Below are 27,273 nucleotides of genomic sequence, written 5' to 3' on the forward strand. Positions count from 1 at the left end.
CGCAGTCCAAGTCCAGAACAAACTATGGGAGGCACACAGTACTACATATAGCTATGACTACATGGAACTCTATTCCACATCAAGTAACTGACGCAAGCAGTAAAATTACATTAAAAAAAAACAGATACAAAAAACACCTTATGGTACAGCGGGGAATGTGAAGCAACACAAACATTGGCACAGACACACACACAGACACAGACGATAACATACACACCAAATAAGTCATTTTCGGTGATAACCCAAAAATGCCATTCATTACACCATAGGCTGTCGAACAAATACCCCCCCTCTCTGGGTTGCCCCAGCCCGTGCAAGGAACTGGTGGTCGTGGGCTGGGGTTAGGACCCCTCCTGGGGTTGGCCCCGCCTGACTGGTCCCTCTCCCCCATCTCCTTGAATGAAGTGGCCGCGGGCGGAGGTCAGGCACCCTGTCCGGGGTCGTCAGGCACCCTGTCCGTGTTCGTTCCCCCTCTCCCCCTTTTCCTGGTGCAGGGAGCTGGGTGGATGTAGTGGCACCCCCTGTTGGCCATGGGTGGGGATTGGCCCCCTCCCTGGGTTGGCCTAAGCTCTTTCTGGCCCTCTCCCCATATCCCTGGGGCAGGGAGCTGGCTGGATGTAGTGGTGCCCCCTGGTGACTGCTGGTGGGGGTCGGCAACGATTTAAACCTTTTTGGCTTTCCATACTCAATTAAATTAACTTTCAATTCAGATTTACCCATCAAAGTGCTGAGGGTTGATATTCAATTTTTTAGATTGCAAAGATTTAGTTTTACTTTTTCGATTGACAGTGCATATATTTGTTCTCAAAACTGTACCTGGGAACATATGCAGAAGGAAACTATCTACTAGGTAATGTTAAATGATAACTTTCTATTTTTCTCAGTCACAAGTTAACTTTACTTCTCATTTGCTGGACAGCAAATTCAATCCGTATCGTGGAAATTCAGCATTGTCCCGGAAGTGCTGGCTTGGACCAGAAAGGCTGGGGCGGTCCTATGTAAAACAATAGTTCATGAGTCGTTCCATTTGAAACGGGCATATCCAACCAGCGTAGGGTGCCGGCTTGAAGTCTGAGGGCAAAATCCCTTCATTATCGTAGCTTACTCAAAGAAGATGGATATACTGAGAAGTACACGTCTCTCCACCCTAACAATGTCGTTGTTCACAAATCGACAGGGTGGGCTGTTTAGCGTCAGCCAATCCTTTCTTTAGATTAGTGGATACATCTCATTATTGTAATACTTTAAGTATTCGATGAGGGTTGTTGTATTCGATGAGGGTTGTTGACGTCAACCGCCGGTATTAAACAGAGAAAGATGCTATGTCACAAGCCTCATGACATGAATGTGCATAGCCATTTCCGTTATAGTGTTTAAAAAAAAATAGAAGTTGTCAAGTGTCCTACTTATATCAGTACAATCGTAGCAACTTTGCTTATATTACTTAAGCATTACTTATATTTGATCAAGTAAAAATCGCGTAGCAAATAAGCCATTCATTTTTGTTTTGTTCACCAAATTCGACACGCTTATTGACCATACAAAAAAACTCGTTACATTGGTGGGCGAAACAATGAAAAAACGTCACCTGCTGGAGGGAGACGATTTTCCGCCGAGTTGGACCTCTCCTACTTCATTTAACACAAAGCAGCCGTTCCTGACACTGAAGTTAAGGACGTAGTGAGGCTGGTGTTAGCAAAACTACCATAAATATCGAAACAGCTCAAATATATTGATGATTTCCTATCACTGAGATTATATAGCATTTTGTTTTTACAGCGAGCTTTTATTTTGAAGGCGGAATCGAAAACAGGAAGTCTACATGCCAGCTGTTACAAAACCAATCGTCAGTTCCACTTTCCCGATAGGTTGGAATGTGTCCTATCCAATGAGAACAGAAGTTATATTTTTGATTTCAACGGTTTGGCTACATTGCGAGTCTGCTACCGGTGAGTTTGTTTGTTTACTAGCTAATTTACAAGTTGTTCCCCCCTCGGCTACTTAATCAAAAAACCCTGGGTACTTTCGTTGGCAAAACTTGCACTAGCTAAGATGATGGTAAATTGGTTAAAATGTTTAATTTTGGTGTTCGCTATACTGCTGCTAACGTTAGCCAAATATTTTACTTAAGCTATAAGGCATGAGGGGTGTGGTATTTTGCCAATATTCCACTGCCAAAGGCTGTTCTTATCACGACACACCGCGGATTGCCTGGATGCAGCCCTTAGCCGTGGTATATTGGCCAAGTATCACAAAGCCCACAGATGCCTTATTGCTAGTATAAACTGGCTACCAAACGAATTAGAGCAGTAAAACATATGTATTGATGAATCGTTGTTACATGAAATACGAGTGATTGTGTAATAACTACGTAAAAAAATGTGTGAACGTGTTAAAGTATGTGACGTGCAGTCATATTCAGGTCCTAATTGGTCAACAAACTTAATTGACACGTTAAATTGTATATTTTGACGCTAAGACCCAAACGGCAATCCAAAGAAATCCTGGTTGTGAATGAAACAACAAAACAAAGGAACGAAATAGCACAGCAAGTAAGTGAAAGAAATAGGTTTTAATTATGTGTGTGTGTGTGTGTGTGTGAGGTTATATATATATATATATATATATATATATATACAATCATTTAACTAGGAAAGTCAGTTAAGAATAAATTCTTATTTACAATGATGGCCAAACCCGGATGAAGCTGTGCCACCCTATGGGACTCCCAAAAATGGCTGGCTGTAATACAGCCTGGATTCGAACCAGGGACAGTACTGTAGTGACTGCCGCGTCCGCAACTATTTAACTGTACGAGGAATGCTTAAAAGGCTGCTAAAATTGTAAATGTCGGTTATCGGTATAAGTGTCCTTTGTCCTTTGGTGCGTCACTAATTAAAACGAAATGCCAAGAAAGCAGTAGGCTATTACACCATTATTTATTATCACTGCATGTAAGGCACATGAAAAGAGTTGAACTTGAAAGTGTGGTTTGATGAGAACACCAAGATTTCGCCAAGGCACATATGTATGGCCGAGTCGCGCACAGACCGCAGTGGACACATCAATTCAGGCTACAAGACAAATGCCAAATATCGTTACACGTTTTGGAACCATATGTCTCTATCCATTCGTGTGGTGGGTGCACAGTGTGCTACTTGAATGCTGGAATTATTTTAGTGGATGAATGTGCATGGGTGACTTACAGTAGGAGCTTTTTGAAGTAATCCGATGAAAAACAACGACTTGTGTCACATTAAAAGGTACATTCTAAAAGCTACATTTTACTGGTAAAATGTTATCAATCCTGCAGCAGCCCTCTCTTCTAGCGAGCTAGCTACTTATTGACTCATTGGCAAGTTCGTTTTAGCTCTTGCTAATAATGGCCTACCTAATGATGAATGCTCTTAGAATTGTCAATATAAGCATTTTATTTTGTACAGTTAACAAAAAACATTAAACATAAAGACGAGATGACAGAAGAGCTAAGTCAAGTAGAAAAAGTTAGTTTAGCTAGCTAGCGACCATGCCTCATTTTGGCAGATTGTCTACTCGGCTTGTTAACTTGTGATAATTTACTAAAATTAAAATACTCAAATGTAATGCACTGAACAAAAATATAAACTGAACATGCAACAATTTCAAAGATGTTACAGTTCATTTAAGGAAACCAGTCAATTGACCAATTCATTGGGCCCTAATTTATTTTATTTAACCAGGTAGGCTAGTTGAGAACAAGTTAGCATTTACAACTGTGACCCGTTCCAGTCATAGGCAGCAAAGAACTGGAAGGAAAGGCGGCCAATGGAGGAATTGGCTTTGGGGGTGACCTGTGAAAATATAACTGCTGGAGCATGTGCTACGGGTTGGTGCTGCTATGGTGACCAGTGATCTGAGATAAGGCGGGGCTTTACCTAGCAAAGACTTATAGATGACCTGGAGCCATTGGGTTTGGCGACGAGTATGAAGCGAGGACCAGCCAATGAGAGCATACAGGTCGCAGTGGTGGGTAGTCCTGTGTAGCTCAGTTGGTAGAGCATGGCGCTTGTAACGCCAGGGTAGTGGGTTCGATCCCCGGGACCACCCATACGTAGAATGTATGCACACATGACTGTAAGTCGCTTTGGATAAAAGCGTCTGCTAAATGGCATATATTATTATTATATTAGTATAGGGGGCTTTGGTGACAAAAAGGGTGGTACTGTGATACAGCATACAATTTGATGAGTAGTGTGTTGGAGGCCATTTTGTAAATTACATCGCCGAATTCAGGGATCAGTAGGATAGTCAGTTTTACGAGGGTATGTTTGGCAGCATGAGTGAAGGGTGCTTTGTTGTGAAATAGGAAGCCGATTCTTCTATATTGGAGATACTTAATGTGAGTATGGAAGTAGAGTTTACAGTCTAACCAGACACCTAGGTAGTTGTCCACATTAGAGGTCGACCGATTAATCAGAATGGCCGATTTAATTAGAGCCGATTTCAGGTTTTCATAACAATCGGAAATCTGTATTTTTGGGCGCCGACATAAAAAATATATCTTTAACTAGGCAAGTCAGTTAACCTCTAGTGACACCCCATCCCGTGAACGGGACCGTTGTCATCAACTGACACTAATTAGCATAACGCAATGGATAAATCTTCCTAGAAAATCTTCCTATTCATGAAAATCACAAGTGAAATATATTGGAACACAGCTTAGCCTTTTGTTAATCACCCTGTCATCTCAGATTTTCAAAATATGTTTTACAGCCAAAGCTAGACAAGCATTTGTAAGTTTATCGATAGCCTTGCTAGCAGCAGGCAACCTTGTCACGAAAATCAGAAAAGCAATCAAATTAAATCGTTTACCTTTTAACTTCGGATGTTTTCACTCACGAGTCTCCCAGGTAGATGGCCAAAGTAATTTGTTTTCCCCCAAAATATTATTTTTGTAGGTGAAATAGCTCCGTTTGTTCTTCACGTTTGGCTGAGAAATCGACCGGAAATTGCACATGGTTGTTGATATTACTAGATATTATCTAGCGTGTCCTGCGTCGCATATAATCTGACTGAGCAGTGCTAGGCAGAAGCAGGCGCGTACACATTCATTCAAACAGCACTTTAGTGCGTTTTGCCAGCAGTTCTTCATTGTGCGTCAAGCATTGCGCTCTTTATGACTTCAAGTCTATCAACTCTCCAAATGAGGCTGGTGTAACCGAAGTAAAATGGCTAACTAGAGGGAAGGAAGCTATACTGTTACACTGGCAATACTAAAGTGCCTGTAACGTCATCAATAGTCGAAGACCTTAGAAAGGCAAATGGTATAGAGGGAAATAGTCCTATAATTCCTATAACTACAACCTAAAATTTCTTACCTGGGAATATTGAAGACTCATGTTTTAAGCATGTCTCAGTTTAGGTCACCTAACAACACGAGCTCTGAAGATAGATAGGGGGGCAATCAATTCACATATGGAGTCCAGGGCACAGCTGTGGCCTCAAGGTGGTCTATAGCAAGCGGCAACGGTGAGAGACTTGTTTCTGGAAAGTTGGATTTTTAAAAGTAGAAGCTCATGTATAGATTTCACATGATTAGGAATGCAGATAAGCAGCTATTAGTCACAGATACTTAAACAAAAAAATGTAGGACTTGGGATCAGAAAACCAGTCTGTATCTGGTGTGACCACCATTTGCCTCATTCAGCTTGACACATCATCTTTGCATAGACTTAAGCATGCTGTTGATTGTGGCCTGTGGTATGCTATCCCACCTTTCAATTGCTGTGGGAAGTAGCTTGATATTTGCAGGAACTGGCACACGCTGTCGAACATGTCGATCCAGTGCATCTGAAACATGCTCAATGGGTGACATGTCTAGTGAGTATGCAGGCCATGAAAGAACCTGGATATTTTCAGATTCCATGAATTGTGTATAGTTTCATCAGCTGTCCGGGTGGTTGTTATCAGGCCATCCCACAGATGAAGAAGCTGGATGCGGATGCCCTTGGCTGGTGTGAGTACACATGGTCTGCGGTTGGTGAGGCAGGTTGGATGTACTGCCAAATTCTCGAAAACAAATTTGGAGGTGGTTTATGGTAGAGAAATTAACATAACATTTTCTGGCAACCACTCTGGCGGACATTATTACACTCAACATGCCAATTGCACACTCCCTCAACTTGAGACATCTGGTGCACCGAGACAATGATCATGCTGTTTCATCAGCTTCTTGATGTGCCACACCTGTCAGGTGGCTGGATTCTTGGCAAATGAGAAATGCTCACTATCAGTGCCGTAAAAAGAGTTTGTGCACAAAATTTGAGAAATTATTTTTGACATAGGACCAACACTTGACATGTTTTTTTATTTTTGTTCAATGTATTATCATTATAAAAATGAATTGTATACAGTTTTTTACCTTTTAATATTATCTTCATGGCAGAGCTGTCAAAGTTGTGAGAAACCTTTCAGGTCTGGTGGAGACGAAGTGCCTCCCTGTGGCAGCATTCACTTTTGTCTCCCTGCCAAAACAAAACATTTGGTAAATCCTGCCAAGATTACGCTACCCATATTGTTAATAAACATTGTTCAAGATCAGAATCTGAAAAATAGAGTTTCAATGTTATAGTTTATATATAGTTTCTATGTTAAATGCACATGTTTAACATTAGTGGATTGAATAAATATCTTTAGTTAGGATTACTTAGTGTTTCCAGTCCCCTTTAAAACGCCATAATGTTTCATCTGTAGATGCTACAATGCAAACATTGGTGTATTGTGGAGCTTTACAGCTTGCTCTGTAATGTGATTATTTAGATTCAACATATTTTCAATCTATGAAGATTGAAAAATATTAACTTGAACATTATCCATATAAACTCTACATTTAGCCCCTGTTCCTCCCATTTGTTCCATATTGGGTCTATCCTATTATGGTTGAACTCATAAAATATTCAGTTATTTAACCTAGTCATAGCTGCAGCCATTGCCTGTTGTGCGTATCTAATTTTGTTTGTACATTGATTTGATTATGGGAATTTCTATTTCTACCCTACAGGCCACTGACAAGGGCAATCTGAACCTCCCTGCCAATGATATCTGGGGTCACAAACATGTTTCTGCTTTGAAGCATAAAGCACGGAATCTGCCACCTGGCTCTGTGGAGCAAAGAAGTACCCAAGAGACACCAGCAGTGTCAATTAGTCCCATTCCACTGATGTCAGGCCTATTGATTCTAAGTTAAGCAACCAATTTGCAAGGAAGATTCCATTCAGTCTGAAAGCAGCCCAGAGATAACCAGTCAGACAGCGCAACTGAATTGTCCAACTATCCACCTTGACTGCCCCGGGCCAAATACAGACGTCCCCTGTATGTCACTCCATATGGAGACTCTGCCAGACTTTAGTGTTATAAGTGGAGAAACTTCACCTCTTTCAGACGGCGGTCATTCATCTAGACCATCACAGCACAGTGGTATCAGTGGGGAGCCCATAGCCAAGCGGTGGTCCTCTAACCCAATAACCATGCTCACCCATATTTTAAAACCCAGCCATCTGGGATTCAACGGGCAGGAGTCCTGCTCCCCAATTTTGAGTCCCATATGTGCCTCAAAGATCTTCAGGATTCAAGATGAAACTTTACCGAACTGCACCGGAGAAAGTTTATTTGAGGACACTATAGACCCCTGCTTTTTGCCTATGGTGGAGCCCACTGTTGGCAGCTCTACAATGGCTTTGTCACACACACCTCCGGAGACTTGCATTTCTATGAGAGAGAGTTTCACTAAACCAGAGGATGCAAATAAAGATTTGCAAAGGGGCTCTAATTTTAGTCTCAGTTTGCAGGGAAGTCCAACAGCTCTTAGGGAGACTATATCAACCAGTAGCTGTTCCAGAGCTTCCCTGGAGGGCACACATGACACATCTGCATTCGAGGGCAGCAAAGAAAGTCTGCATTCCTTAGAACATAAGGTACAGAACCTGACGACCGAGGTTGCTGTGTCTGTTGTGGTGCAAAAATCAAGTGTTGCCTCTTCCTGGCTCTCAAATGCTAATGTCGCACAGATAATTTGCCCTGATAGTGAGAAGTCTGCATCCTATACAGTGCCATTGTCCTCGTCAACATCTGGTTCCTTGTGTGATGACAAGATGGTGAACAACGAGCCCAATGTCACAACTACTGCGCTGGAGGCTGTGGAGATTAGTAGGCCAATGAAAGACACTTTTGAAGCTTGCCATCCTATGAAGTTCAATGCAACCACTGAGCAAGAGACTTATGATGGTACCAAACAACCTCTAAATAATACTTTTCAAACTAACCCCCATGTAAATGCAACCACTGAGCCAGTGACCATAGTTGGCAATGCACGCCCCCATTTTCAAACTGACCACGAACCAACAAAAAGTGCTGAAGTTGATGTCCGTGAACATATGGTACAGTCCCAACCAGGCCCGTCCGGGAGAGATAGTGACCCCTTCACCTTGGATGATACTCTGGAGTTGAGTCCCAACTTTCTGCTCACATCCACTCCCATGGTTACATCTACGGCTTTAAGGAAACCAGAGAGACCCTCAGATGTGCGGAAAAAGTTATCTTCGGGCATCCTGCCAAAACCAGCTAAACCACCTGCTGTCTCTAAACTCGCCACTTATAGGAAGTCGTTCCTTCAGCCCCAAGGTGTCACCTCCAATCCAAAATCAGTGCCACCCCCACTGAGATCTGTGTCCCAGCTTCCATCATGGACTCGCCCACCAAAGACCAAGACAGCCCCCGTGGCTTCAGCCCCCTCGGAGCCATCCTCTGCCATACCCAGCAGAAGATGCAAAACACAAGCAGATGCCTCGGGACATGCTGTGGTGACTGTTTCTCAGCAGGTAGGCTATGGGGAATGCTAAGTGTGGTTACATCTCAAAAGGATCTATTTAAAAAAAAAAAAATCTAAACATTTTAATATGAAGGCTATATTTATGAGTTTGATATTATCCTCTACCAACCAATCCACTGTATTTAGTAAGATTGAATCAACAGATTCTACAGTTCTTTCCCTCAATTTCTCTCCTAGGCCTCGACAGATGATCCTTCCAGTAGTAGGCGTAGCACAATTGCAGGTGAGCAGCTGTTCCTTTGAATCTGTTGGGTATGTATGGCTCTGTCTCAAAGTTTTAAACCTTTCCTCGTATCCTATCCTCTGCTGATTACTGATTTGGCAGAACATGGCCGGTGAAAGCAATATAGTGGAAACTTGTCTTTTCCTTTTACCTCTGTGTTCATGAAGGAAAGGATATGAGAAGAAGCCATTTTAGAGTACTGAGACAGGGCTAAAGGGACTCCATCATACTTGCCTGATTCCTTACATCCTCTTTCTCAAACGCATTTGATAAAAAGGTTCTAGGGGAGGAGGCAGCGGCGCAAAATCAAGAGATACAATTTAAGATTTACATCTTTACACACACACTCAGTACGTTCAGAAAGTATTCAGACCCCTGGACGGTTTCCACATTTTGTTACAGCCTTATTCTAAAATGTCATCAATCTATCTCATAATGACAAAGTGAAAACGGGGTTAGACATTTTTGCACATTTATTGCAAAACAAAAATGCAATGCAAATAGTCTGGGTATCCATTGGATTAGATGTTCGAGTCTTATGGCTTGGGGGTAGAAGCTGTTTAGAAGCTTCTTGGACCTAGACTTGGTGCTCTGGTAAGCAGAGAGAACAGTCCATGACTAAGGTGGCTGGAATCTTTGACAATTTTTAGGGCCTTCCTCTGACACTGCCTGGTATAGAGGTTCCTGGATTTTGGCTCCACTTATGTACTGGGCCGTTCGCACTACCCTCTGTAGTGCCTTACGGTCGGAGGCTGAGCAGCTGTCATACCAGGCAGTGCTGCAACCAGTCTGGATGCTGTAGAACCTTTTGAGTATCTGAGGACCCAGGCCAAATCTTGTCAGTCTCCTGAGGGGGAAGAGGTTTTTATTGTGCCCTCTTCACATCTTGGTGTGCTTGGACCATGTTAGTTTGTTGATGTGGACAACAAGGAACTTGAAGCTCTAAACCTGCTCCACTACAGCCCTATCGATGAGAATGGGGATGTGCTCGGTCCTCCTTTTCCTGTAGTCCACAATCTCCTCTCCTTTGTCTTGATCACATTGAGGGAGAGGTTGTTGTCCTGGCACCACACGGCCAGGTCTCCGACCTTCTCCCTGTAGGCAGTCTCATCGTTGTCGGTGATCAGGCCTACCACTTGTCATCTGCAAACTTAATGATGGTGTCGGAGTCGTGCCTGGCCATGCAGTCACAAGTGTACAGGAGGGGACTGAACACGCACCCCTGAGGGACCCATGTGTTAAGGATCAGCGTGACGGATGTTGTTACCTACCCTTACCACCTGGGGGAGGCCCGTCAGGAAGTCCAGGAACCTGTTGCAGAGAGAGGTGTTTAATCCCAGGGTCCTTAGCTTTTTGATGAGCTTTGAGGGCACTATGGTGTTGAATGCTGAGCTGTAGTCAATGAGTAGTATTCTCACATAGGTGTTCCTTTTGCCCAGGTGGGAAAGGGCAGTGGAGTGCAATAGAGACTGCATTCTGTGGATCTTTTGGGGCAGTATGCAAGTTGGAGTGGGTCTAGGGTTTCCTGGATAATGGTGTTGATGTGAGCCATGACCAACCTTTCAAAGCACTTCAAGTCTACAGATGTCAGTGCTACAGGTCGGTAGTCATTTAGGCAGGTTATCTTTATGTTCTTGGGCACAGGCACTATGGTGGTCTGCTTGAAACATGTTGATATTAGACTCCGACAGGGAGAGTTTGAAAATGTCAGTGAAGACACTTGCTGTAGTTGGTCAGCGCATGCCGTCTGGCCCGGCAGCCTTGTGAATATTGACATGTGTAAAGATCTTATTCACATCGGCTGCGGAGAACGTGATCAGTCTTCTGGAACAGCTAGTGCTCTCATGCATGTTTCTGTGTTATTTTCCTCGACGCAAGCGTAGCGGTAGTTTAGCTCATCTGGTAAGCTCGGAACTGGTGTAGTATGATTCGACCTTAGTCCTGTATTGACGCTTTGCCTGTTTTATGGTCCGTCAGAGAGCGTAGCGTGTTTCTTATAAGCTTCCGGGTGAGAGTCCCGCACATTGAAAGCGGCAGCTCTAGCCTTTAGCTCAGTGCGGATGTTGCATGTAATTAATTTATTCTGGTTGGGGTATGTATGTACAGTCACTGTGGGGATGACGTCATCGATGCACTTATTGATGTAGCCAATGACTGACATGGTGTACTCCTCAATGCCATAGGAAGAATCCCGGAACATATTCCAGTCTGTGCTAGCAAAACAGTCCTGTAGCTTAGCATCTGCTTCATCTAACTACTTTTTTATTGACCGGGTCACTGGTGCTTCCTGCTTTACTTTTTGCTTGTAAGCAGGAATCAGGAGGATAGTAAATCAGGATGATTTGACAAATGGAGGGCAAAGGGAGAGCTTTGTATGAGTCTTCGTGTGGAATATAGGTGGTCTAGAGTTTATTTGTTTAGTTTTTTTCCCTCTGGTTGCAAATTTAACATGCTGATAGAAATTTGGTAAAACAGATTTAAGTTTCCCTGCATGAAAGTCCCCGGCTACTTGGAGCTCCGCCTCTGGGTTAGTGTTTTCTTATGGCGGAATACAGCTTGTTCAATGCTGTCTTAGTGCCAGCCTCAGTCTGTGGTGGTATGTAGACAGCTCTGAAAATACAGACGAATTCTCTAGGTAGATGGTGTGGTCTACCGTTTATCATGAGATACTCTACCTCAGGTGAGCAATAGCTCGAGTCTTCCTTAGATATCGTGCACCAGCTGTTATTTACAAAAATGTACATAGGCTGCCGCTCCTTGTCTTACCAGATGCCACTGTTCTGCTTGTACAGCGTATAAACCACCAGCTGTATTTTGATTGTGTCGTCGTTCAGCCATGACTCCATGAAGCATAAGATATTACAGTTTTGAAGTAGTTTAATCTTCTGTGTAGGTCATAGATTTTATTCTCCGAAGATTGCACTTTTACTAGCAGAATGGAAGGAAGTGGGGGTTTATTCTATCGCATACGAATTCTCGGAAAGCAGCCTGCCCCTCTGGCCCGTTTTTGCCGCCGCCTCTCACGCAAATCACGGGAATCTGGGCCTGTTCCCGAGAAAGCAGTATGTCATTTGCTTTGGACTCGTTAAAGGAAAAAAAGGATTCGGTCACTCCATGGTGAGTCATCGCAGTCCTGATGTCACAAAGTTATTTTCAGTCATAAGAGATGGCAGCGGCAACATTAAATACAAAATAAGTAAAACAAAAGTTTTCAAAACAATCGGTTGGGGACATGTAAAACGTAAGCCGTCTCCGGCCACCCTTGTTATGACACTCATCTTTGAGATGTTTCTATAACTTGGAGTCCACCTGTTGAGGTATTTCTGTTTTTTTTTATGAGGCTGTAACGTAACAAAATGTGAAATAAGGGAAGGGTTCTGACTACTTTATGAAAGCATTGCCAAGTTATTGTTACTCATTGTATGTATTACTTGTTTTACTTTTCTATTCTATATTCTTTCTCTGCATTATTAGGAAGGGCTAGTAATAAAGCATTTCACTGTTAGTCTACACCTATTGTTTACAAAGCATGTGACACTTTTTTGTTTTGATTCCCTCAGTCATCACCTCTAATTTATTGTTGAATTTATAGAATCCAAGCTGATGCGCACTGGCCTGAGGAAACCTCAATCCTATGGCACTCGGAGATCCATAGCTAGCCTCGGGCATCCTGCAGTAAGAGCTATGGCAACGCGCTCCACTGAAAACCCCAGTCTCTCTTCAGGTATGAACAGCATTGTATGAGAGTGTTGGGATTAAACCCAACTGCCTATTATGTGAATCTTACAAGCTTGATCCCACAGCTTCATGTACAGGGCATTTGGAAAATATTCAGACCCCTCGACTTTTTCCTGATTTTTGTTGCGTTCTAAAATTAAATATTTTTTCCCTCAATCTATACACAACACTAGATAATGACAACGCGAAAACAAGTTTATCAATTTTTCAAAATTGATAAAGAATAAACATACCTTATTTACAAGTATTCAGGCCCTTTGCTATGTCTCCAAATTGAGCTCAGGTGCATCCTGTTTCCATTGATCATCCTTGATGTTTCTACAACTTGATTGGAGTCAACCTGTTGTAAATTCAATTGATTGGACGATTTGTAATGCAACACCTGTCTATAGAGGTTCCCACAGTTGACCCTGCAGCACTCCACCAATCAGGCCTAAATGGTAATGGCCAGACAGAAGCCACTCTTTATTAAAGGGCACATGACCGGCCGCTTGGAGTTTTCCAAAAGGCACCTAAAAGCACTCCATGAGAAACAAGATTCTCTGATCTGATGAAATCAAGATTGAACTCTTTGCCCTGAATGCTAAGCGTCACGTCTGGAGGAAACCTGACACCATCCCTACGGTGAAGCATGGTGGTGGCAGCATAATGCTTTGGATGTTTTTCAGCTGCAGGGACTGAGGGGAACGATGAAGAGAGCAGAGATCCTGAATGAAAACCTGCTCAGGACCTGCGACTTGGGGGACGGTTCACCTTCCAACAGGACAATGACCATAAGCACACAGTCAAGACAATGCAGGAGTGGTTTCGGGACAAGTCTCAATGTCCTTGAGTGGCCCAGCCAGAGCCCGGACTTGAACCCGATCTAACATATCTGGAGAGACCTGAAAATAGCTGTGCAGTGAAGCTCCTCATCCCACCTTACACCCCCCCCCCCACCCCACCCCCCAAATACAGGTGTGCCAAGCGTGTAGCATCATATCCAAGAAAACTCTAGGCTGTGATCACTGCCAAAGGTGTTTCAACAGAGTAAAGAGTAAGGGTCTGAATACTTCTGATATTTCAGTTTTGTATGTTGTACAGTACAGGAGGGGACTAAGAACACACCCCTGAAGGGCCCTGTGTTTGTCAGTGTGGCGGATGTTGCCTACCCTCACCAACTGGGGGGGCGGCCCGTCAGGAAATCCAGGATCCAGTTACAGTGGAAGGTGTTCAGTGCCAGGGTCCTGAGCTTGGTGATGAGCTTTGAGAGCACCATGTTGTTGAATGCTGAGCTGTAGTCAATGAACAGCATTTTGACTTTAATTTTGTGAAGGTGGGTAAAGGCAGTGTGGTGTGCAATATATTTCATCTGTGGATCCGTTGGGCCGGTTTGCAAATTGGAGTAGTTCAACGAAGTAATGAGTAATGGGTCTGAATACTTATGTAAATGTGTTAATTATATATAATAATATAATAATATATATATATATATAATAATTTGTAAAAATGTCAACCTGTTTTTGTTTTGTCATTATGGGGTATTGTGTGTAGATTGAGGGGGGGGGGTATTTCATACATTTTAGAATAAGGCTGTGGCAAAAGTCAAGGGGTCTGAATACTTTACAAAGTTGCCATATACTTTTTAAGTTGCTTTTTAAGTTGCCATATGATCTGTTAATGTAATGGTACTGTGTTTTTCTGTCATGCATGTCTGAATTGTATAACCCAAACAGTACATTAATTACTTATGATTATTCCACCTGTAAGTGTTAACCCAGTTATTTGTTGTCCATGTTTCCTTATCAGACAAATCCCTGACAAGGTTGTTTTTGTCAAACATTTGAAAATAGAAGACTTAAATCCTTTGTTTTTGGTCATTATTTTCCATTTCATCACAGGTTTAAATGGAAGGAGTCTACAAGCACCCAACCAAGGCCAGAAGCACTTGCCAACCAGCAGTGATGCTTTTCCTGTAGCAAAGAGGAAAAAAATAGGTGAAGGTGGGTGTGTATTTGTCAATAACTGCTTGTTTGCGATGTCTAATATTAAAGAAGTCTTGAGGTATTGCTTTTCTGAGGTAGAATACCTCATGATAAGCTGTAGACCACCCTATTTACCAAGAGGTTTCTCGTTTGTATTATTTGTATCCGCCTATTTACCACCAAACTGTTGCTGGCACTAAGACCGCACTCAACGAGCTGTATAAGGCCATAAGCAATCAAGAAAATGCTCATCCAGAAGAGGCCCTCCTAGCGGCCGGTGACTTTAATGCAGGTAACGCTAAAATTGTTTTTGCTCATTTCTACCAGCAAGCCACGTGTAACCAGATGGAGAGACTCTAGACCACCTTTACTCCACACACTCATTCAAAGCACTCCCTCGACCTCCATTTGGCAAATCGGACCATAATTTCATCCTTTCTTCCTTACAAGCAAAAACTAAAGCAGGAAGTACCAGTGACTCACTCAATAAGGAAGTGATCAGATGATGTGGATGCTACGCTACAGGACTGTTTTCCTAGCACACACTGGAATATGTTCCGGAATTCTTCCTATGGCATTGAGGTTTACACCACCTCAGTCACCGTCTTCATCAATAAATGTATTGACGACTAAGTTGTCCCCACAGTAACCGTACATAGATATCCCAACCAGAAGCCATGGATTACAGGCAATATCTGCACCAAGCTAAAGACTAGAGCTGCCGCTTTCAATGAGCGGGTAACTAATACAGACGCTTATAAGATATCCCGCTATGCCCTCAGACGAACCATCAAACAGGCATCGAGTCAATACAGGACCAAGATTGAATCTGACTGCTCGCCGGATGTGGTAGGGCTTAAACTATTACGGACTACAAAAGGAAACCCAGCCGCGAGCTGCCAAGTGATGTGAGCCTACCAGATGAGCTAAATGCCTTTTTTTTATGTTCTCCGAGGCAAGCAAGCATGCATGAGCGCACCAGCTGTTCGGGAAGACTGATCACGCTCTCCGTAGCCGATGTGAATAAGACCTTTTTTAACAGTTCAAAATTTCACAAAGCCGCAGGCCAGACGAATACCAGGACGTGTATTCCAAACATGCGTGGACCAACTGGCAAGTGTCTTCACTGACATTTTCAACCACTCCCTGACCGAGTCTGTAATACCAACATGTTTCAAGCAGACCACCATAGTCCCCTGTGCCCAAGAATGCAAAGGTAAACTGCCTAAATGATTACTGCCTGTAGAACTCACGTCGGTAGCCATGAAGTACTTTGAAAGGCTAGCTTTGGCTCACATCAACACCATCATGCCGGAAACCCTAGACCCACTACAATTCACATACCACCCCAACAGATCCGCAGATGATGCAATCTCAATCACACTACACACTGCCCTTCCCCTCCTGGACAAAAGGAACACCTATGTGAGAATGCTGTTCATTGACTAGAGCTCAGTATTCAACACCATAGTACCCACTAAGCTAAGGACCCTGGGACTAAACATCTTTCTCTGCAACTGGACTTCCTGACGGGCTGCCCCTGGTGGTAAGGGTAGGCAACACATCTGCCACGCTGATCCTCAACACTGGGACCTCTCAGGAGTACATACTTATTCCCTTCCTGTACTTCCTGTTCACCCACAACTGCGTGACCAAGCACAACTCCAACACCATTAAGTTTGCTGACTACACAAGTGGGCCTGTTCACCGACAATGATGAGAGCCTATAGTAGAAGTCGACCGATTTATGATTTTTTTTTAAACGTTGATACCGATTTTATTGGAGGACCAAAAAAGCCGACACAAACTAGGCCGTCATTGAAAATAAGAATGTGTTCCTAAAGACCTAGTAATATTTTACATAAATAGCAGTCAATATCAATCATCTTACTTCAGTCTCATAATCTGAAAGTTGTAAATTATTGGTTATCTGCAAGAACCCTGGCTAACAAGTTGAATCAGCAATACAAAATTGGGTTTATTTATTTACTAAGTACCTAACTAATCACAGACTTCACATACACACAATTAATCATAACTTGATTACAAATTACGTCATAGAGAACGTCCCTAGAGGGCGGAACAGATATGACACAAAGGAAAAGGGACTGGGTTGAGTGAAAAAGCGGGAGACTGAGGAACAAAGGGAAAAATACAGTATCTTATGCATTCTTAATTATCACCCATTTGGAAAAGGAAAATGCAATAAATATTTACTCTGAGCTGCGCTTCAGTACGTTGGTGGTAGATGGAAGGCCGTGATGCCAAACCGAGTCCTTTGTCCTTTGAAGAATGTCTCCGGTTGTCAATTGGATACGTAGTAATGTCTTTGGGTGATAGACGGGATACTCTGTTCCTTCCTAACCCTCGTTGCATCTGCTGTTGCTAACTCAGCAGCTAGGAGGTATCACTTCTGTAGTGAATAAGAGTTCAAAGTTCATACCATTCGCCACCAAAGCTCACGCTGAGGTTGGCTTCGTTCTGTAGTTATCTGAACCATTCTGACATAGGACCGTCGTCCCCACGTCTTCGGAACAGGAAGTTATGTTGGCTTCAAGGCTTTATATAGGAAGGGAGAAGCGGGCATGTTTGAAATGTTTTATAGTCCATGTCCCTTCAGAGGCGGGCCACTGATTATCTCAGCCTTATCTTATGAAAATCCACATCTCTCATTTTAGAAGCTAAAATCACATTTCATCCCATCACAAATAATTTCATATGCAAACATTTAAATTGAACAACAATTCCATGTGAATCCGATAACTCGGTGTAGAGTTTGTCATCTTGTCATCTGAGACATTCTCATCAATGATATCATATTCATTAAGTACCACCGCATATGTTCAATTGTTCGGATTACCAGAATATAGTTAATTTCTCCCCACCTACTGATGTTCCCAGAATCTCTATGTTAACAAAGGGTTTTTTAAATGTAACCTCAGTAGGTTATAGGAAAATTGGGGGGAAGAGGTATTTATAACAGTCTTAAACCTATCCCCCAGGCCAACGTCATGACACCTTTTGTGGGTGGACCATTTCAGCTTGTCTGTGATGTGTACACGGAGGAACTTAACTTTCCACCTTCTCAACTACTGTCCCGTCGATGTGAATAGGGGGCTGCCTCCTCTGCTGTTTCCTGAAGTCCACGATCATCTCCTTTTGAGCGTTATGGTAATGTGGCCACACCGTCTCTCTTGAGCTTCCCAAGTTTGCCCAACGGACCAGTTCGTAGCAGGATTCTTCACTGATCTTTTACACTTTCTCTGGAACATGAAATTTGTTCGTACCTCAAGTTCTGTGAGCTGGAAGGATTTCCTTTGTCTCCATGAAAAACCACTCTCTATAACTGTGTCCATGAAGTCTTCTCAGGAATTCACGACCTCTGACCACAGCAGTCTGGTTGTAGAAGCAGAGAGTGGGGATGGTGCTCGCTGTACTCGGAGGGCAACGTCATGACACAGCATTACTCTAAAATGGATTAATTTGTTTTTTCCTCAATCTACACACACACTACTCCCATAATGACAAAGCAAAAACAGTTTTTTAGAGATTATTCCTAATGTACATCACACTTACATAAGTATTCAGACCCTTTACTCAGTATTTTGTTGAAGCACTTGTTTTTTTTAGCAGAGTTTACATCCTCGAGTATTCTTGGGAATGACGCTACAAGCTTGGTACACCTGTATTGGCTGTGCTGTGTGATTTGTCATTGTCTTGTTGGAAGGGGAACCTTCGCCCCAGTCTGAGGTCCTGAGCATTTTGGTGCAGATTCTCTCTGTGCTTTGCACGTTTCATCTTCCCTCGATCCTAACTAATCTCCCAATCCCTGCAGCTGAAAAACATCCCCTCAGCATGATGCTTCCACCACTATGCGCCAGGTTTCCTCCAGAAGGGACGCTTGGCATTCAGGACAAAGCGTTCAATAGTGGTTTCATCAGACCAGAGAATCTTGTTTCTTGAGTCCTTTTTAGGTGCATTTTGGAAAACTCCAAGCAGGCTGTCATGTGCCACTGTTCTTGGGGACCTTCAATGCTGCAGACGTTTTTTGGTTCCCTTTCCCAGATCTCCAAGTTGTAGAAACATCAAGGATGATGAATGGAAGCAGGATGCACCTGAGCTCAATTTCTAGTCTCATGGCAAAGGGTCTGAATACTTATGTAAATACGTTTTTTTACATTAAAGGGTCTTAATGCTAAATCAAATAGCAAAATGATGGTATGACCTTAACAATTCCAATACAGGTCAGTACTCCATTACAGCATATCAACAATTCCCTCTTGAGAATATATCTTAGCATAACCACATTTGAACGCAGATGCTTCTGAAGCGGTGTGGGAAGAGTCTTTCGTGACATGGGCGATAAAGTACACTGAATTAACACTACTGTTAGCAGTTGCTGTTATTATTCAATAACACTGACCCCAAAGCAAAGCTGGGGGACGTTAATAGGTTTATTCAAAGAACAAATCATGCGGGGAGGTAGATGTTCATGCTCCCCTGTCCTCAGTAATTCTCTCCACGGAACAGGGACGGGATGCAATTTATAACCCCCTAGCCTGTGGCTGACCAAGTCCTTGCAGCAACTGGGCCAATGGCCAAATAACAAATCCTGCTCTAGACTCAATGTATAGCCGATTCAGACCAATGAAAACATAGCACATGTAGCTATGCGTTCAGGACTGACAGTCGTAACTGATTCTAAACATATGTTTGAAAAACCTAACTGAAATTCCATTTATAAACACAACGCAGAGGACTAGAATTATCTTTGACATTCTTACACTACACATGCCAAACGTTTAGACCCAATTACCATCTCTTCAAAGTTACTAAATGTAGTCGCGTTTAACGTTCTTTATGAAATGGGCTTTGAAATTGTGTAATACAATGTAGTGAGCTTTGAAATGATTGATGTACACTACCGGTCAAAAGGTTTAGAACACCTACTCATTCAAGGGTTTTTATATTTACTATTTTCTACATTGTAGCATAATGTAGACATAACTCTGAAATGACACACATGGAATCATGTGTTAAATAAATCAAAATGTAATGTTTGAGATTCTTCAATTGGCCACCTTTTTGCCTTTGATGACAGCTGTGCACACGGCACATTACTACAAATGAATGTATGCCTACCTGGCAGAATGATATCATGATTATTGGCATCAATCCAGTGGTGAATATTATTTAGAAAACTGCAATCACGTTTGCACACTTGAATTTAAAGGTATCTACACCCAAAAATTGCGGTTTCCTACATTTTTACCACACATCTAAAGTGGTATCCTGATGTGATTTAAGCATTGTTGCAGACTTAGAACCTTGTTTTGTTTCTATAAAAAAGTGTGATTTTGATAGTGAAAACGGAACTTTGAAAAATATATATTTTTAAGAAATGTAAATATTGCTTTAATAGTGGCATCTATTTAGGTGAGTTAAACCAATGTGTGCATTTTTGGTTTCTCGTGAACTTGGAGTGAAGAAACCAACTACATTTACTACAAAGCTGCCAAAGAACAAGGCCAATTGCCAAACCGGTGAGTTACTTGCTGTGTTAATTAAATGACTGGTTTTACCATATTTACCCCCTGGAAATGGTAACTATAAGTTATTAAACAAGTTCTGCCTTTTTATATATTTATTACATGAACATCATTAATGGTACTTTTTCAAATTATATTTAACCTTTTATTTAACTAGGCATGTCTGTTAGGCCGTCATTGTAAATAAGAACAAATTCCTGTCCAAAGGCCTCCTGGTGGGACGGGGGCTGGGATTTAAAACGTTTGTGTGTGGCAGCAACACATTGCAGCCCAAATAATTGTTGAAACATTGTGCGGTTGTCTGTGCCCAATAAAGGCAAGAAGATAGATAATGAATCACACAGCTGTCAGTAAGTGTCCATGATTGAGTCTTTTGAATGAAGAGATGGATATAAAACTGTCCAGTTTGAGTGTTTGTTGCAGCTCGTTCCAGTCGCTAGCTGCATCCAACTGAAAAGAGGAGTGACCCAGTGATGTGTGTGCTTTGAGGACCTTTAACAGAATATGACTGGCAGAACGGGTGGAGGATGAGTGCTGCGGTAGAGATCTCAGATAGGGGGGAGTGAGGCCTAAGAGGATTTTATAAGCATCAACCATTGGGACTTGCGACGGGTATACAGAGATGACCAGTTTACAGAGGAGTATAGAGTGCAGTGATGTGTCCTATAAGGAGCATTGGTGGCAAATCTTATAGCCGAATGGTGAAGAACATCTAGCTGCTCGAGAGCACCCTTATCTGCCAATCTATAAATGAGGTCTCCGTAATCTAGCATGAGTAGGATGGTCATCTGAATCGGGGTTTGTTTGGCAGCTGGGGTGAAAGAGTGATTTACAATAGAGGAAACAAAGTATCTTTAACCTTAGCCTGCAGCTAGGATATGTGCAGAGGGAAGGACAGTGTACAGTCTAGCCATACTCCCAAGTACTTGTATGAGGTGACTCCCTCAAGCTCTAAACCCTGGGGTAGCAATCACACCTGTGGGGAGAGGGGATTTTTTTTTTTTTTCTTACCGAACCACATTCACTTTGTTTTGGAGGTGTTCAGAACAAGGTTAAGGGCATTGAAAGCTTTGTTGTAGAGAATTTAACCTCTCTGGGGTAGGAGGCAGTATTTTGGTGGCCGAATGAAAAGCGTGCCTAAAGTGAACTGCCTGTTACTCAGGCCCAGAAGCTAGGATATGCATATGCATGGTAGTATTGGATAGAAAACACAAGTTTGTAAAACTGTTAAAATAATGTCCGAGTATACCAGAACTGATATGGCAGGCGAAACCCAGAGGACAAAACCATACATCAAAATTCAGCCTAAAATTTAAACCAGGCAGGTGCGCCACGGAGAGGAGAGACAGGCTTGGCGATGATAGGTGCTGCAACCTTACAGGATCTGACCCAATGTTTTTTGGGGGTCAAGTGTAAGGAGCTTCTTTAGTACCTCAGACTTAGTGACCGCCTGCAGTGAAAACATTTGTAGCTGGTGTTGATAAAAGGTTATGTACTGGCAAGAAGCATATCCAAGGCAAGTCTATTCTGTCTGGAAACCCCAAAAGTGGCCTCAAGCTGTTCAGACATACCAGTGAGTGCATCACGGGAGTAATTCACCAAACGCTGTTGATTATAGTAGATATAATTAATCCATGCAGTCTGTCTAGCATCCACTATGGCTGGACCCCTACTAGGTAGTAAGTGCCAGAGTCCATCATTCCTACCAAGGCCTGAAACTCATGAGGAACCCCCACTGGCACTCCCAACAGGTTAGTGTATGTCAACTACATCCTCTGTCCATGGAGCACTACGTCTATGCCTCCCATTGGATGGAATGTTCTCAGGTCCCCTGGATACAGAACTCAGCAGCTGTTCAGCAGTAACATCAACAATGGTCAGTGGAATTATCAAACTGGTCAGACCACACGTACCTTGCCATTCTCCTCTAAGAATGGATCTCAGCACTCTTTTGGCTCCACACATCATCCACAAGTGGAATTAATGGTTATGTTACTACTGCAATCAGCTTCAGGCAATCTCCCATAATCAATGCCATTACCTGTACCCGTGATGCAACTGTAATTGCCCCCATATGCCCCAACACCAAATGGGTGTGTAGCCAGAACAGGTCTAGCATGACTACAAATAATGCAGTCCTTTCTTCTCAGGGATTTAGCTGTGTACCTCATATAAGACAGCCACAAATTGTCCCTACCATCAAAACCAGTCCCAGTTCCTAATTGATCAATAGCCGAATAGTCTCTAACATTAATTATCTGAATGGTATTTTTAACACAGTGGTGGTAGAGGAGTGTGTCCGGTTACCTCTGGTCTTGGCAGTACCTTAATAGAAAACACACCCATCATGTCTGTCCTCGTCCTTTGTAGTCCGAGGGTGTGAGTGCCTGTATCGGAGAGCTTAATATTTTTTATGGTTAGTAGGATTTCATCACCTTTACAAAGTTCAACATTGCTCCCAGGTTTCCCCCATATCATGGAAAACCTATCCACCCTTGTGGGACCCTCTATGCTATAAGGATACCCTCTTCTCCAATCTTAGAACAGTCCGAAGTCGGTTATCATGTAGTCTCTACTCTAACTTCCTGTCTACCCAGATCTAGGGATCTCTTATGTTCATTTTGGAACAAAATACACATCACTTAGCCAGAGCCAGACACATCCTCACTTCTATGAACAGAAACAGGGGTGATAGGACAGGTAGGGTTACTTCATTCGGGAGTTAGCCCCCGGAATTCTGTTAATTCCAGTTCTTCTCCCGAACTCTGTTTATTGTCCGACAGTGAAAAAGTGTCTTACCCTTCCGCCGTGCGATATGAATCTGGGTAGCTCTTTCAGCTAGCTGTCACCAGGGGTCTTCTATGGTCCCCAAGCCTCTGGGACTGGATTGAGTGACTTCACCTGTAGTTCACCTGTAATGCATAAAATCCTGGACATACAGGCTTGGTTAACAAACAATTTCTCATATGTTTTATCTGATTATATCTTTAACTTCTATGCCCAATTGTTAGCTTACATTTTTTTATTTATTATTAGTTTCTTATCCAATAGTCCCCATCCTATCCTAGACCACAATTTACCCATCCCCCTTTTGATATCTGGCTTTGCCCAGGTATCAACCTTACCTACTCTAAATAATGACGTAGGTAAAATTAGTATAGTATCCTTATGTTCTGACATTATCCTGTAGGAGCGCCCCCTACATTTTCCACATGTCCAACTCTCCCCCCTGTCTCCACTCAGCAACTGCTATCTTTGCCTGTTCTGGCCCCCCTTCCAAAACTCTCCTCACTTCTCTCCAACTTTCAAAGTCTTTGCAGTGCGTGAAAATCCCCTTAACCCAAACGTTGACTACAAAAACAAAACCTAATAATTATGATAATCCCCTCATACTCAAATAATTTGTCTCGGTGTTTCATGTTTTCTTCGTGTTTCTCCAAATTGTCTCCCCAAAAATACTTCTTAAATCCCCAGCCATTAGACACACACACACACACAACTGTGATAATTGTGCACTGTCCCTTTAACATAAAAACCTCAGTCTGCAATCCCCTCTTCGGGCCTTTCATTGTACCCCATAATGAAAACAGATTCTAATGTTAGTCTACCATAACCTCCTGTTTAATTTCAGTGGTGTTATCTGAACAATCAAACCAAAATCAATAACCGGGGAGTACTTGTGTAAACTAATTAAAAGAACAAAATAAATCTACCTTATTTCTCATCACTTGGTTAAAACACCACTCCCGTCTTACATCGACCACACCCGTCGCCCCGTACCTAGTGTATATCTTATCCATTACTCAGTGGCTCAATTAATGTTTATCGTAAGTATGTTCAGATGTTGATTATGTAATTCTACAATATTAGTATAATCCAAACTTCATAATATAACTCTACACACAGAATTTTACGTTAATAGAGTTGAACACCTTTTCCAACAGTCATGCACACCCCCTCAATATTCTATGATATTACTCTCATCTGCAAGCCTGCGACTTTTTCAACATTCTCACCATTACCAGCTCCAACTGAAATGCCTAATGTACCACACTCGCTTGGTCCCCGACCTCATTCATACCGATATTAGTCCCCGACTGAATATCAAACGTATTTCATGCACACGATTTGAGTCTCACAAATCTTCATTTACGCCAGTAAACTTCAATTTACACCAGACACACACAAATCTTAATTCTCCCCAGCAAGCAGACCAGTAGGAGATGCAATAGCCCCACCTTCTGTCCATACTCTGTACAGCTTCTCACCCAGTCTCCTCCACTCCTTGCCCTCTCTGCCTTTATTTAAATCTAGAGTGGACTTCAGTGTTCTCTACACCTTTTCCATTTCCAACGATATTCCATGTACACTACAATACTGCCAACAACTCATGCCTTTACTGAAACCCAAGTGATACCCTTTCCCTACGGCTAAATCGGTCTCAAGTCCGAGTAATCAAGTTAAATATCCGTCATTCACACTTGGCCCTGCCTAATACATCACGTTCGCATCATACGACTTTCTATTCGCACTTTGGCGATCACTCGTTGCTCACCACTCATATATGTAGTCCCAGACTATCCATTCAAGCTTTAGTGGCCACCCGTTACCCATCATTCATACACGTGTAAGTGATCTCTGTTACCACCTACCAACCAGGCATACTAGTACATCCCATACACAATGCACCATTAAGTATGGTCGATCAATAATAAAATTGCAGTTGCCAATGGAGATATTACTTTCTCAAATATTTTCCAATCTCACACATCATAATAGTTTAAATTTAGTAACTTACATCAAACGGGTGTCTCACAACTAAATTTGTATAACTCCAATGTGCAGAACTTTAGTTTTCCACCAACAGGTGTCTGCTTACCCTTTTTAGTTGACCGGTCAGGATTTGTGAGACACACCGTCCGACGACAGTACTGGCCAATCGGCTGGCACACCAATGTCCAGTGATATCTTTTTACCAGACCACGTCAGGGTCACCATTTGTCATGTATTGTATGTTTTAGTAATTATATATGTAGAGAGGGATTTGGCGCCATCTCCTGGTGGTAGCTCGTCTGTTCATCTGCCCCTTGTGTGGGAGTGGCCACCCCCATATCATTTCAGGATTTTTTATTCAGTTGTGCTTTCTGCGCTTCTTCTATGGCCCAAGTTCCTATCTTTAGTTCCTCTTCTGCTCTCTCTCTCTCTCTCTCTGTTTGGTCCCTTGGTGCTCAGTTGGTTAAGTGACAGTTTCTCACTCCTTAGACCCGGGTTCATAACCAGGTCCTGACACTTTCTCTCTCTGCATATGCCATCTCCCTAAAATCCCCTACAGTTTATAATAGTATTGAGCTTATACAGATTGTGAAAATGATTATGTAGCTAGAGTAAGTATCTCAGTGTATCCTAATTTTGACATAATGTTTAGTTGTTTGTGTTTCTCTAACATATACAGTACCAGGCAAAAGTTTGGACACACCTACTCATTCTTTATTTTCTTTATTTTAAATATTTTCTACATGGTGGAATAATAGTGAAGACATCGAAATTATGAAATAACACATATGGAATCATGTAGTAACCAAAAATGTGTGAAACAAATCAAAATATATTTTAGATTCTTCAAAGTAGCCACCCTTTGCCTTCATGACAGCTTTGCACACTCTTGGCATTCTCTCAACCAGCTTCATGAGGTGGAATGCATTTCAATTACCAGGTGTGCCTTGTTAAAAGTTCATTTGTGGAATGTCGTTCCTTCTTAATACGTTTGAGCCAATCAGTTGTGCTGTGACAAGGTAGGTGTCGTATACAGGAGACAGCCCTATTTGGTAAAAGACCAAGTCCATATTATGGCAAGAGCAGCTCAAATAGGCAAAGAGAAATGACAGTCCATCATTACTTTAAGACATGAAGGTCAGTCAAGAACTTTGAAAGTTTCTTCAAGTGCAGTCGCAAAAACCATCAAGCGCTATGATGAAACAGTCTTTCATGAGGGCTGCCACAGGAAAGGAAGACCCAGAGTTACCTCTGATGGATAGGATAAGTTCTTGCAGCCCAAATAAATGCTTCACAGAGTTTAAGTAACAGACACATCTCATCATCAACTGTTCAGAGGAGACTGTGTGAGACTGTATGAATCAGGCAAAATTCATGGTTGAGTTGTTGCAAAGAAACGACTACTTAAGGACACCAATAAGAAGAAGAGACTTGCTTGGGCCAAGAAACACGAGCAATGGACATTAGTCCTGTGGAAATCTGTCCTTTGGTCTGATGAGTCCAAACTTGATATTTTCGGTTCCAACCGCGGTGTCTTTGTGAGATACAGAGTAGGTGAACGGATGATCTCCACATGTATGGAGGAGGAGGTGTGATGGTGTGGGGTTGCTGGTGACACTGTCAAGATGTATTTAGAATTCAGGTCTCACTTAACCAGCATGGCTACCACAGCGATATGCCATCCCATCTTGTTTGCGCTTAGTGGGACTATTATTTGTTTTTCAACAGGACAATGATCCAACACACCTCCAGGCTGTGTAAGGGCTATTTGACCAAGAAGGAGAGTGATAGAATGCTACATCAGATGACCTGGCCTCCACAATCACCTGACCTCAACCCAATTGAGATGGTTTGGGATAAGTTGGACCACAGAGTGAAGGAAAAGCAGCCAACAAGTGCTCAGCATATGTGGGAACTCCTTCAGGACTGTTCGAAAAGCACTCCTCATGACGCTGGTTGATGGTACGCCAAGAGACTGTTAAAACCTCTTCGGGCTAGGGGGCATTTTCACGTCCAGATGGAAAGCGTGCCCAAAGTAAACTGCCTGCTACTCAGGCTCAGAAGCTAGGGTATGCATATAATTTGTAGATTTGGATAGAAAGCACTCTGAAGTTTCTCAAACTGTTTGAATGATGTCTGTGAGTATAACAAAGCCCGAGG

At 42.5% G+C, this 27,273-nt stretch overlaps 2 protein-coding genes across 3 annotated transcripts in view; both read left to right on the top strand.

The window, feature by feature from the left end:
* LOC124001530 (protein piccolo-like) overlaps positions 1–27,273 on the top strand; it is a 137,004-nt gene that overhangs the window by 82,364 nt on the left and 27,367 nt on the right.
* On the top strand, positions 1,568–15,006 carry LOC124001520. Of its 2 annotated transcripts, none has more exons than XM_046308362.1 (5): positions 1,568–1,949; positions 7,040–8,855; positions 9,044–9,089; positions 12,682–12,813; positions 14,708–15,006. In XM_046308362.1, the coding sequence occupies exons 2-5, from the start codon at positions 7,353–7,355 to the stop codon at positions 14,989–14,991; spliced, it is 1,965 nt and encodes a 654-aa protein (XP_046164318.1). In that variant the 5' UTR covers positions 1,568–1,949; positions 7,040–7,352; the 3' UTR covers positions 14,992–15,006. The 2 variants fall into 2 exon arrangements, with proteins under 2 accessions (XP_046164318.1, XP_046164324.1); XM_046308368.1 differs by lacking the exon at positions 1,568–1,949 and adding an exon at positions 2,490–2,552.

This window comes from Oncorhynchus gorbuscha, linkage group LG02 (assembly GCF_021184085.1).
Source record: "Oncorhynchus gorbuscha isolate QuinsamMale2020 ecotype Even-year linkage group LG02, OgorEven_v1.0, whole genome shotgun sequence".
NCBI classification, from domain to species: Eukaryota; Metazoa; Chordata; class Actinopteri; order Salmoniformes; family Salmonidae; genus Oncorhynchus; species Oncorhynchus gorbuscha.

Coding starts and splice junctions, on each gene's coding strand:
- LOC124001520 (XM_046308362.1), top strand. CDS start 7,353: ATGTCACTCCATATGGAGACTCTGCCAGACTTTAGTGTTATAAGTGGA. Junction 9,090..12,681: donor TAGGCGTAGCACAATTGCAG/GTGAGCAGCTGT, acceptor TTGAATTTATAG/AATCCAAGCTGATGCGCACT. Junction 12,814..14,707: donor AAACCCCAGTCTCTCTTCAG/GTATGAACAGCA, acceptor ATTTCATCACAG/GTTTAAATGGAAGGAGTCTA.